Source organism: Panthera uncia, chromosome A2 (assembly GCF_023721935.1).
Source record: "Panthera uncia isolate 11264 chromosome A2, Puncia_PCG_1.0, whole genome shotgun sequence".
In the NCBI taxonomy this organism is placed as follows: Eukaryota; Metazoa; Chordata; class Mammalia; order Carnivora; family Felidae; genus Panthera; species Panthera uncia.
Genome location: NC_064816.1, coordinates 113,853,599 through 113,867,253, shown reverse-complemented (window position 1 = coordinate 113,867,253; position 13,655 = coordinate 113,853,599). Strand labels below are relative to the sequence as shown.

At 40.1% G+C, this 13,655-nt stretch overlaps 1 protein-coding gene across 6 annotated transcripts in view; it reads left to right on the top strand.

The window, feature by feature from the left end:
• Window positions 1-13,655, top strand: part of SKAP2 (src kinase associated phosphoprotein 2) — a 238,025-nt gene that overhangs the window by 153,850 nt on the left and 70,520 nt on the right. For all 6 annotated transcript variants that reach the window (XM_049641633.1, XM_049641636.1, XM_049641635.1 and 3 more), the window contains exons 10-11: window positions 3,001-3,078; window positions 9,109-9,221. In XM_049641633.1, coding sequence (XP_049497590.1) covers window positions 3,001-3,078; window positions 9,109-9,221 — 191 coding nt within the window. The remainder of the gene's footprint in view (window positions 1-3,000; window positions 3,079-9,108; window positions 9,222-13,655) is intronic.

Genomic DNA, 13,655 nt, shown 5'->3' with positions numbered 1-13,655 from the left:
ACTTAAGTAAATATTTTAATAGCATTATTCTGATAATTTACAAATACATTGTGCACATTTATAGCACTTAAATTTTAATAAAATAATACAGTCACAGTAATAAACTATTCTAAGTTCATTGTTTACTTTGCCAAGAGCAGAATTTTCCATTTAATTACTGTAATTAGTTTTTGTGATATCTTGACCCTAACTTTGGATGGTAAGTCTGTATCCCATGATGTCTTCTTAAATTTTTTTTTTAAGGTTTATTTATTTTGAGAGAGAGAGACAGAGAATGAGCAGGGAAGGGGCAGAGAGAGAGGGAGACACAGAACCTGAAGCAGGCTCCAGGCTCTGAGCTGTCAGCACAGAGCCCAACGTGGGGCTCGAGCGAGATCATGACCTGAGCCCAAGTGGGACACTCAAAAGACTGAGCCACCCAGGCGCCCTTCCCATAATGTCTTCTTAAGAAAGAGGTGCTTCCTATATTGTTGTGCTTAAGGCTTTTGACTTGAGGTCAAGAGCCCTTCACGACTTTTGACTTTACTCAACTGTCTGATTTGTGACCAGCTTGGAGGAGAGGGAGCACTGAGGAAAGAGAAAGTATGACAAATAAGTAAAGTTTTCTCCTTCTCCTTTGAAAAAATTAACCATCTATAAAATAAGTCGGTTGGACCAAATGTCTGTAAAACTTGTATATGAAAACACCCTAATAAACCGTTTACAATCACGAGGCCTTGAGGTTTGGCATAAGTAAGATAACTGTTGTTGAAGAGAAAAGAGACAGGATTTGTTTTTTTTTTATTAGTTCTTCCATGTATCAACTGCTCTCTGATTGACTCATATTAAATTGCCGACACTGCGGTCAACTTAATGTGTATAAAGTGCCAAATATTTCCAGCTGTTCCCTTCTTTTGGAGCTCTCCTTATTTTGTCTGAGTTGAGTTGCAGAAATTCAAAGCAGTTGTAGGTTTGTTTTAGAAGTACAGTAACCCTCAAGCCTGAGTTAAATGGTGAATTTTCTGAGTCACCACTTTAACATTTGCATGAGCCTCCTAACTTTGCATCTAGTCCCCTGTAGATGCAAACTTGCGAAGCCTTCCAGTTGCCCCTGGACGTTTCCCCTGGGTTGCCCCACCTGTACCTTCAATCTCTCACGCGGCTCCCGTGTTCCCTTGGCAAAATAGCTTATCTTGGCTATTCTTTTCTTAGGAATGGTGTGTTCCCATTTCTCTGCCAACTAAGCTCACAACTTGTGTCATCCCTGGTTGCTCTTCTTCCCTTAGCCCTCCACATCCAGGCAGGCACAAAGCTTATCGATTCTAGTTCCTTTTCCTCTCATAACCGGCTCCTTGCATTTCCTCTGTCCTTCAGTTAGGACTTCCTTCCCCTTTAGCCAGACTCTAAGTGGTCTGTCTCCCCCCATGCCCTCCTTCAGGCTCTCTGGGACAATGGGACCAGATGACCATTCCACAAGCATAGTGTTAGTTCTGCCCTTTCTCTGCTCAGAAGTCTTCGGGGGCTCTTACTGCCTACCAAATCAAGGTCTAAAGTCCATAGCCAATGTTCATGGCCCTTCAACAGCTGGCCCAAACTACTAGCCTTCTCTCCCATCCTGTTCTTCCCCTTTGAGTACTGCGTTCTTTAGCCAAATGGATAGTACTGAGCTTTGTTGTTTTGCTTATGACTCTCCCTCTGTCTAGAAATTTCCTCCTCCCCATCTCTCTCCATTCAAATCTTCTCCATCCCTCAGAGCCTTCGTGGTATTCCCCACTTGGGTGGTTTCTAGTCTGTGTTCCTTCAGTTCCTTGTGTCTCACGTGTCAGGTTTTATGTCCCTCATCCCATTTTCCTTCAGGTACTACTGTCTTCTGTGCCCTGTAGGCTGTCAGCTTCCTGAGGGCAGAAGTTTCCTACTCTCTTTGCCTCCCTGGTAGAAGCTGTCTCTTACAGGTAGTTAATACTCAATGGATTATTTAATAGCCATAATGGCTGTGTTTACCTATTTTGCATACTTTAATGTTTTTTTTTATTTTTCTTGAAATTATGATTCTTTTGAACACAGTTTTTCTTGGGCATGCCATTTTGTTCATACATCCCGCCTTAAATATCTCTAAAGTGTATATAAATCCTTAGGTGAGGAAAGTGGTCATATAATAAATGTTTCTTTAATGTAAAATAATTAAAGTCTATTGACTCTGTTTAAAACTCTTCTCATTTAGTCTTCTCCTATTTCTTCCTATAAGCGGGGGAATGAATGTGATAGGAAAGTGTGGGAATAACAAAGGTAAGGCCCAGAATATATGCAGGGTAAAGCACATGGACATTATGATCACAGGCCTGAGTTGGAATAATAAACAGTGGCAGTGTCTTTACCTTTTTGAACCTCAGTTTACTCCTCTGTAAAATAAGGATTTAAAACTATTTATCTGTGAAATCTTAACATCTGCTATGGTATATGACACATAGTAGATCCACAGTATGATTTGGGGAGAATTGTCCTGAAGGAGGAGGATCCTTTTGGTATTCTCCCATGAAGATCAAGGGAGAAAACATGAAGGGTCTGATACTCAATAAATGACTTATAGGTTAACTGTATTTTATATCACACATTTTCCCTGTGTTCTACTGATGGTTTAGGGACTGTGGTTTTATCCTGCCTCGGTATAATGTGGTCTGTCCATATAGTGCTGGGTGTTACTTTCCTGGATTTCAGGGCTGATCTGGATTTAAGAGTGTTCCAGAGGACTTTCAGTATGCGAAACAAAATATGTGAGGCATCAGCATGTATCTTAAATTTTATCAAGCCAACTGGTAAGGTCGCTATGTGGCACTAGCTAGAGGTTTGTTTGTTCAGCTTTAGATTATTGACAAAGGAATGTGAATGTTGAGCGGTTTCATTCTTTGAGGAGGAATATTTATGCGTCGTGAACTTTCAGTTTTGCTCGTAAAATGGGGTGAGTACTGTCTTGTTATTTCTGAGGAAACCCTTCAGCGTGCCATTTCTGTTGTTTGCTTACAGAAGAGGAAGAGGACAGTGCTCCCGCAAACGTGGAGGACCAAAGGAAGACGAGTCAGGACAGTGCTCTCCCCGCCACAGGTACTGAATCGTGAAGCTTCTTGGGAAGCTTCTTTTGGTTTTGTTCACTTTCCCTTTCGCCACTTTTCTTACAGCTCTAAAGAAGGTTTACCCAACTCCCCCGAAGTTGGCTGCTTCGATCTGGGTATCTTAGGGCGGATAAGCTGCTTAGTCCCATTTAGGATGCATGAAAACCACTTGAGAAGGATTTATAAAGTAAGCCAATTTATACAAGGTATTCCTTCCTGAATTACTTTGTAATGACTCAATTAGCTTTCATTTCTGCACAAAGGAGATTTAGTTGCATAAATTAGCTTATCATCATTGAGGAAGTGTCACTGCTAAAGGACAGTTTATAGATACAACATGCAGTTGCTGTCAAACCTATAAGAATGTAATATAGACATCTGTGTATACTTTGTGCTTGAGCAGAACAGACTTCTGCCATTCAGAGACCAACAGGGGACAACAAGTTGCCCAGGGGACTGGCAATGTAGACATCTCTGAAAAGGTCAACTTGACACAGGCTCTGACAATCGACCCGCAGCTCTGTCTTCTTTGATAAAAATCAGATAAACTTAAGACCGCTAATTGATCTGCAGCCTGTTTAAATGTTGGCCATGCATATCTTCATTGCATATGATTAACACAGAAAGCAAATGAATTGGGTAAGAAATGCCAGAGTCCGGTGACAGCGGTTTAAAAATTGGAAAAGGACACTGATGGCCTAGAAGGCTAGGAAGGATATTCCCCTTATCCATTTCCACTTGGCACATGGCCCCAAGTACTAATTATGACTGAGCCGGGAAAAATAACCACACATGCTGTGTACAAGATCACATGATATGGGCGACTTTTTTTTTTTTTTTTTTTTTCGCGGGTTGTTATTTCCAAATAGCAGGAGATAAACCATATCTGGAGGGCAAGCACGAGGTTAGCTTTGATAAACCAGCAATTATTTTACACGGCAAGAAGAGAGGGGATGCCTTCTTATCAGGACTTTTACACCTCTTCGTAGCCACATGTCAGCTGGGGCAAGGTCTCCCATATCATCCCGTGTCCTGCACAGAGCTATAGTTGAGGGTCACCTTCCCTTCTCTGATACATTCATACATCACTCTTGCCAGCTGTCAGAGGCAGGGTGGACAGGAAGTGTGTGTTCAGGAAGTAGCTTTCCCGAGTCCTTCCTACCATGACACGCGGAAAGGAACCAGAGGCCTGACTTCCGGACCTGGACAGGAAAGCAGGAGCAGGCTGCTGCAGAAGGTTTGGTTTCCTTTTTTCAGAAAGGAAGTGAGGACGAAGTCATTAGATGTTAGCACTCTGGTCCTGTAAAAGGCAGCTATAAAATCCTAAGACTAAGCGAAGCCTTGAGGATGATCCACAGTGGTAATTTAAGTATATGTGTTTTAGGATGTATCAAAAGCTTCTGCCGAAAGCACGAAGGGTTTTTGTTTTTGTTTTTGTTTTTGTCAGTGCAGGTGTAGAAGTAGACACATGTAGGTATCCCTTCCACAAATAGAAGCGTTCTGGCTTAAAAGCAGTTGTATTTTTCAAAAACCCTTTTAAAGTACCCATCTCCCAAATGTTTGCCTTTGAGGGAAGGAAGAAAAAAGTCAGTTTTTCTTCAAAGGAATGCACTAAGTCCATCTAGCTTTCCGTGCAATAGCTGTAAAGCACTGCAATAATTCTTATCTTTAGTGACATGAAATTCTTTTCAAGCAACAGTTTTAATGCTTTTGCATAGCAGTGACCTTTGCTCTCTTTGGGCTGTCGAAGATGTAACACTAGAAGTTTGTTTGCTGTGCAGGGCAGTGGGTTGACAAGGGTATTACTATCTTGCCGAGCATCACATGACGTGAACTTCTAACCTTACTCAAGAATGTTATATATTTTTCACATTGAGCGATTTTACTTAAAAAAGGAGAAAAAAATTCAGACTAAAGCGCAATACATAAACAACATAATCCTGTATTTCTTATAAGTTCTTTTATGTTCAAGCTTGCACATCTTGCATGTTTATATGTATGTACAAAATGACTCCATTTGATTTTTTTCAAAAATGTTCAATGTTTATTTATTTCTGAGAGAGAGAGGGAGACAGAGCACAAGCAAAGGAGAGGCAGAGAGAGAGGGAGACACAGAATCAGAAGCAGGCTCCAGGCTCCGAGCTGTCAGCACAGAGCCCGAAGCGGGGCTCGAACTCACAAATGACGCGATCATGACCTGAGCCGAAGTCGGAGGCTTAACCAACAGAGTCACCCAGGCGCCCCTGATTTTTTTGAACCCTGTAGAATTTGCTTATCTTTCTGAAATCGTTTTTAAACGACTGCTCGAGAAGAGATTTTTCATTATCTTACATATTGTATGTTTCAGCCACTGCCATCGTATTTTTAAAATCCTTTTTTGTTCTTGTAAAAGTGTCTCCAATGTTTAGCCTATTTTTCCTAATGATTCTGTTATTGCCCAATGATCTGTTTTTGAGTGTTGGAAAAAGCAAGAACGAGTATATTGTTTGAATCCTTCAGAGGCTGGCTAATTTAGAATGGTTGTTTTTTCTGTCTTTACCTTCTCTTTTTAACCATTCATGCCTCTCAGGACAGGAAACATAATGAGGTGAGGCTTTTTGTCATTTTGAAAACATAGATCATGATGCGGAAAGATTAATCCATGCAGTGATAATAGCTAAAGAGACTTACTTGTATTCAGAACGTGGGATTATCTGTGGCATTACATTTTTGTTTTTTAAAAACGTATTTTACACGGATTATTTTTCGGTGTATAGGTGAACAATGCTAACTCTTGTGAGCTCACTGTGCTTCTGAGGCTAGACCCGTGCGTAATTTTTTGAGGATGGTTAGCCATACTTAAAATTTCAAAACTTAAAATAGTGAAAAGTAAACCAGAGAAGCTCACTGCTCTCAAAGGAATAAAGCAATTCCTAATTTTTATATCTGAAATTCATACCAGGGCACCTGGGTGGCTCAGTTGACTGAGTGTCCGACTTTGGCTCAGGTCATGATCTCACAGTTCATGGGTTCGAGCCCCGCGTCAGGCTCTGTGCTGACAGCTCAAAGCCTGGAGCCTGCTTCGGATTCTGTCTCCCTCTCTCTCTGCCCCTCCCCTACTCGCACTCTGTCTCTGTTTCTGTCTCTCAAAAATAAATAAAACATTAAAAAAAATTTTTTTTTAATAAAATTCATACCAAGAATTTTAACATTACTTTCCTGAGGAGACTAAGGCTAATAAATTTTTATCATCAGGCCTTCTCGTTAGTTGTGGTTCTCCTGCTTTATACCTACTACTGCATTCTGAAACAGATAGAATAGTAAATTGTATGTGTGTATAGCCATGTGACATAAACAACTTATTATTCTTTAACAGAGCTCACATATGGGACACAGAAATGAGGTTGGTCTTTGGGTAACATCATCATCAAGATTATCGAAAACACAGTAGAAAATGCATCTTTTTCCCAGTATTGCCAAGTAGCTAGCTCTGTTGCCTCTTTACAGCAGTGAGATTTAATGAAATGCTCATGATGCACATCTAGGGAGAAATGCATCTTGCACACGGTGGGGGTCTCCCTTCCCCTCATGTGCTCCTGTAACTCCCATTAGTGTTAATGGGAGTTTCACCAAGCGCATCGAGGGGAAGAGAGACCCCAAAGTGATAAGGATTATGTGTTAGAAATCACCATATACTTTTCTTTTCCTTCTTTTTTTTCCCCCCACCTCTTGAAAATCTATTGAATGAAAAACCGTCGTGAGAATATCTGAAAAAGGAGGAGCAGGCAGCAGGCTGGGCAGCTGGGGACGCACTGGGACGCTCGAGCTCAGCCAAAACTTCCCTCGTTTTAGCCCAAGTTTTGTTTCTTTAACCTTTTTGGATCAAGCCTCAGGCTGAGCAACATTGGGAACACACAGGAGCCTGGGCCGGGGAAGCCAGCTATTTACATCCTTTTACCTCCTGGCCGGCGACTGTGGGGGAGGGCCTTGCACGTGAAATGATGTCATCCTCTCTTTGCTCTAATTCCTTGACTTTTAAACTGACACTGACGGACTGCTTGGGGCGCAACATTTGACCCATTTAGCAGTTGATTTAATCGGACTAGAATGTCTCAACTTCCAAATCTCTATTTGTCTAAATAAGTGGTTTTTAAAGGAAATCAGTCACTTTATTATTAAGTAATTCTTTCTAAAAGAAAAAATTGACAATGTTTGGAGTGATCTGTCCAGCCGGAGTGCCCTCTAGTGTCCATTCATGGAATTTACTTAATAAATTGCTTTGTGGGGGGAAATGTAATGAAGGGTAGCCACGAGCATTGTTAGTTCTTGGTTGGATCCCCGGGCTTGTATACATGCCTGCTGGTGGAGTGGAGAGGTCAGTACGGAGTCTGTCTCTCTCTGTTCCCCTCCCTTCCTCCCTCCTTCCTTTCACGCCTCCTCCCGTTTTCTCTCCCTCCCTTCCCCCTTCCACACCACCCCCCCCCCCCCCCCCGGGAATTTTTAGAAAACAGGAGAAAAAACTTGAATAGGATTTTGCAAGGTGGCATATTCTAGCCACTGTTTATTTTCTTCAAGCTTAATCGAGAAGTATCATCTTCCTAAATTGTCACACTCCTCGCTCCTCAGATTTTCTCTTTGGCTCGAAAAAAACCTTTCGGATATTAGAAGTTTGAAGACTTCTAACAAACTTAGCACTTTGTGTAAATCACAAACCACGCGATATAAGATGAATACCCAGAAGACCCGCTCACGTGAGGAGTTGTGTTGGAATTGCCAAGAAGCCTGCTGTTTGAGAGCCATATAACAAAACTAGGATGACAGGCCTGACGCAGCATGCGTCCCCACAGCTATCCCCTCAGAATTCAGAGCTGACATTCCAATGATGGAAGTTGTCAACACGTATACGTTCTGCCTGGTTAGTGAATACACGGACATCTTATTGATATCGCTTGCATTCTTTTTGCGTTAACTCATCAAAACTCAATTATCATGAAATTAAAAACAGGAAACAGTTCTCAGTGTAACAAAAGCATCCAGTGTATTTAACTCTGTGCTGTGTTTCAAGAAACCCACATTGTATAAGTGACAAAGCATTTATTACCCGGTTTATTGTGGTATTACAGAGCGGAGAGCGCTAAATAATCAATCAGTTAATGGTCTGTATGGCAGTTTGAGCACATCACATCCATTGTGCTTATGCCGTTAGAAGGATGAGCTGGTAACTACAGTGTATGTTGCATGTTTATTCAGAGCGTAATGTCCTAAACTAGGGCTGACAGAAATCTTGAAAAATGCAGCTTCAGCTTTGGCAATTTCAAAGTTGCTAAAATATGTTAGAAATAACTTTTGTGAGAGGCTTTCGGTACAAAAGTCCCCAAAGATAAGAGCTGGAATTACCCTCTGTGTTATTTCCACTTTACCCTCTTCCTCTAACCAGCTGTAGATTTTAGAATTTTTAAAAAAAAAAATTGTTGCCAAGTTTGAGTTATTTCTATGCCCTACAGACTCCTTTATTATTCTTTATTATTGTTTATGAAGTGTCCCCAAATTTTCTCTCCCTCCCTCCCTTTCTCTCTGTCTCTCTTTTTTTATTCTTTTGGAATTTTTAGAAATTCTGTAAGGTGGTTGTTTCACAGTGTGTTTATCACATGTCATGGATACTTGCTCATCATGTGGTGTGGCTGATTCACCTTCAAAACATGTTGCGAGTGGGTTTAGGTCCATTGTAAAAAATAAATGGGAAGGAACTTTTAGGTGCTGGCTTGATGAGAGCACATGGCAATTACAGGCTTTGGATAAAACAAGAAAGGGGGAGAGAGAAAAGAGACATTCAGAATGAGATCTTTTTTTAAAGAAGGTCTCATAATGATATAATTAGAAGGGGGATTTGTATGTAAGGGTAATCAAATGTTCTTTGAATCAGGACGGAATTTTTTTAGATTGTTTTGGTGGTGAGAGGCCCTTTAGTTTCTATTGGTTCACGTTTAAGCAAGGACCCGTTACATGAAAGCTCTAACTCATGTTTTCTCTCTCTTCTTCCAAGGAGATAAAAGCACCGATTATGCTAATTTTTACCAGGGTTTGTGGGACTGCACAGGCGCTCTTTCTGACGAGTTGTCATTTAAACGTGGTGATGTGATTTACATTCTTAGCAAGGTAAGGAAACACCCCAGCTGACAACCGTAAAGGGTGAATACAAAGCTAGATTCTTCTGCATCTGGGTTTACAACACTGGGGAAAAATGCCAATTGGAATTCCTCTAGGTCCTTGTTAACAATTGGGAGTTCACAATAATTAATTATTTTGTCAAGTGAAATATAATCAAATTTTAAACACAATCAGATAACAGGATTCAACTTAGCAGTGTGTTTACCTATCACTTCAGCCTTTGGCTCACATCCACACCCTGCCTTCTCCAGAAACAATATACTTATGTGAAAGTTAACATTGTGAGGTATTAGGTTATTTATTATGTTTTTCTTTCCTCTTCCTTTTTATTCTTCTGTGTGCTTATTCTGATTTTGTCTGCCATTCACTACTGGAAACACTGTTTATAGTAGGAGTTTTTCATCTTTATGTAAATACATTGGTGTTCCGACAATTTAAAAGCGATGTTTTTTCTATTCAGATAGGTTTAGGTAATTTTTAACAATTTAACATAGTTGTATTTGTAAACGTAATGACAGAGTCTGTTGCTATGAACTCACCTCTCTCTCTCTCTCTCTCTCTCTCTCTCTTTCTCTCTCTCTCTCTCTCTAAACACACACACACACACACACACATATATATATAAAATCTCTCTCTCTCTCTGTTTCTCTCTCTGCCTCTTAAGATACTGGATGACTCAAATCAGTGTCTCTGCCTCTTAAGATACTGGATGACTCAAAATCTTTCTGTCCTTAGATCTAAAAGTCATGTTTCTTATAGTGGTGACATGTGTGAGCTGCCTTAATTTTCATATTTAACTTTCCCTGCTGTAATATAGGGATTAAAAAACTTGCTCAGTCTACTTTATGAAGCTATTCTAGAAACAAATGATGTATGAAAACTAGTTAAATGTAAGTAGGGAGATGTTCTATAAATCATAAGTCTAGAAGTTTAATGTGGTTTCTTGATTAGAGAAATATTTTGTACTTTTCCAAAAGATAATATGGCTTGCTAGATACAGAAGAGATTTGGAAATAAGGTCGTTTATTGAATGTAACAAAAGATGGCTGGTGGATAAAATCATAACCTAGGAAATCATAGAACATTTGAATGAGGAATCTGCATGATGATCATCCACTTATTCTTGGTTTTACAGATAAGGGAACTTGGGTCGAGAAGGGGCCAGAACCAGGACTTAACCAGGCGCCTTGACTCCCAGACCAAGGCTGTCTACTTTTCTCTCATGCATCTTCCTTCCTCCTTTCCTCCCTCGTGTGTAATTTGAAGCTGTCGTAAAGCATCTACAATGTGCGAGGGCCTGTGCTAAGCACCAGGAATCCAAAAGGAATACTACAGAAGCACTTGTAGGTCATTGGGGGAAAATATTTAACAAGTAAATATAAGCAGCCATGATCATTGCTAGTTGAGGTGCCCAAAGCTAAGACTTCTCATCTTTCTTCGTCCTCTGTTCCTTAGTATGTTTGTTTTTTGTTTTTTAAAGAAATACAGGTTTAGTTCTTAGAAGCTATAGATAACCAACTCTTGGATGAAGCATTACAAGATTATTGAGCACTTCATTGTTCTGAATTAAGATAACACTTTTTTTTTTTTTTGAGTTAATTACTTAACATAGAAACCGAAGTGATTCATTTCAGTTCAAGAAAGTCTCTTGGAATTATTCCCCAAACGTACTTAGCTCGCAGTTTCTTTCGCCAGCTGAGCTGCAGTTGCGTATAAAATAAAAGGTTGATTGGCTTCTACTTGGAATTCCAAATTATAGGGATAAACGGCATGGAGTCATTATATTATTACGGTAAAATGCAAAACTTCTAAAAGCCATGTGGGTCTGCCCTTAAAGCCTTCTTTATGACTCATGCTGTCTTTGTGGCTGAAAACCTCAGAGTAGCGACCTCCGGGGCAGGCTGTCAAACAAGTAGCATTCCCATTGCCTCCGAAAATTACTTTCTGTTATTATGAAAGTAAAGGTAGCGTCATAGGTGTATGTCACACTTCTGGGATCCCAGGGAAGGCACTTTCTGTTCTCCCAAACCTGTTTTGCGGAGATTGTAATTTTATGTGTGAAGCCTGGTCATAGAGCTAAGGTTAGTGGTGGTCCGGCTCAAAGGAAGAGTATACCGCCATCTAAAATTTCTAAATGCTATTATTTGGGCATGTGCCTACCAAAAATAATTCCTCTCTCAGCCCTTCACAAGGCGTGAAGTTCCATGGGCAGCATGATTTCACGAGAGGCCTCCTAGAGCTCATTTTGGTTTTGGAAAGAGGCTAGACACTGTTCGCCAGCGCATTATCGCTTATTGGCGGAATGACTTAATGCCAGTATTTATCCCACTGCGGAGCTGGTAGAATCAACCAGGTAAATCTTGGTGAGGGTAAAAAGAAAGGACACTTAGCTCTCCCTGGATGGAATTTGGACAAATTTGGGGCCGTTAGTGGGCATCTTGGCTATTGGTTTTCAAATTGCTTTGGGAGTCAGTATATGTTTGTGAAGACTTGCACTTAGCGATTTGGGGGGAACAGTTTCAGGGAGGAATCTTTGGAGACTCTAATAATTTTTTATTGGCTTGGTCTTCCAGTTTTTACCAAAACTTTGGCCAAAATAGACCATAAAGCAATATCATAAATTCATTTTCATGGGAATGACAGCAATTTGAATGTTTAAGACTACTGTAAATTCAGGGGCGCCTGGGTGGCTCAGTCGGTTGAGCGTCTGACTTCGGCTCAGGTCATGATCTCACAGTTCGTGAGTTTGAGCCCCACGTCGGGCTCTGTGCTGACAGCTCGGAGCCTGGAGCCTGCTTCGGATTCCATGTCTCCCTCTCTCTCTGCCTCTCCCCCACTTGTGCTCTGTTTCTCTCTCTCTCTCTCTCAAAAATAAGTAAAGTGTAGAAAAAAATTTAAAAAAAAGACTACTGTAAATTCAGAACTCAGGCTCTTAGAAGAGAGTGAAAAATTGCTCAAAAGGACTTGTTTCTAGATTAAGGTAGATCTATATATTGTTATATATATATGATGAAGAATTCCTCAGAAGGACTTGTTTCTAGATCCAGGTGGAGAGAGAGATTTTTTTTTAAAGTACACTTAGCATAGAAATCACCAGCATTGTTGTAGGTCTAGAAATGTGTTTCATGTTTCTCAGAGTTATATTAGGTTTTGTGGCTATAGAACGAAATTTTACCATTTTAATTTATTTTTTACACCATCTAGTGGCTCAGAATGAGTGGTGCAGGTAATTGCAGCTAATGTGCGCAGTCAAAATGATGTCATAAATTCAGCTTGAGATCTAGCTATGGATTATTACTTTCCTATGTCGTGTCAATAAAGTATTAGTATTAATCATAAAATTTTTAATCATTCAGAATTGAATGTAAACATTGTATACATACCTTTTTAAGGAGTCTTAATGAAATATTTGTAGAGGCATAAAAAAAATGTGTACCTTGTGAAGAAATTAATGCCACAATTTTTCTAATGAATAATGCCATTTGCAAGATTTGAAAGAAATACGCCTTGCTTTTCAAAATTAACTGATCTGTATTTCACAATATTTAGTTATCACTGATCTGACTTACCTTCCAGAAGGTTGTCAGTTCTGAAAATACTCTTTAAAAAAAAAAAAAAAGGAAACACAAGACAGTTTAAGAAAAGATGCATTCTTAAATACAATTTGGATAAATCAAGGACTAAAACTGGTGTGCATTGTAACGAAGAGTGTTTTAATTTTGTAAATGTAATGACAGAAACAGACTGAACTGGTGTGACCATTGGGCTGTCTTCGTTAAAATTCACTGTAGGAATATAGTTTCGTTTTAAAATTCAGTCTTCTTTCTCTGTTTTTGCAAGGAAGCCTTGATAGGGTGTCAGCTGTGCTCAGTCAGCCTGGGGGTGATTTATGTATTTCAGGCGTCTTTTTTGAGAGTTATACGAGTCTCAGACTTAAATTTTTTTCTCTAGTGCAAATCAAGTGTTGCAATAAAGAAGGGTAAGCAGATCACCTGGCCTGCCCCCCCCCCTTCCCTTTATAACATTTTTCAATTAGCAGCTGCCATGTGACCCCTGGCTGAGTTCGCCTCTCTTTCAAAGTGTCTGGCATTTTCTAAGTTTTAACCTTTGAAGCTCACTAATACTAAATTTAAGTACTGCTTACCTAAAAAGGAGAGCCAGTGACTTTTTGCTTATAGTTCTTTCCACGTAGGGTCACTGCTGTTGTTTGTGTATTAGAAGAAAACCCTGTTACGTACATCAGTGGTTCAGCAGAGATTTAGAAATCTTTTTATTCTCCCCTAAAAACAATGGGGCACATTTACAGGGACAGATGAAAGTGGGGTTTGTAATTGTATTGACCGCTACGTTGCTAATGAATTAATTCTAAAACTCACGGCTCAGTTTCTGATTCATTGGATGGCGGGGGGGGGGGGGGGGGGG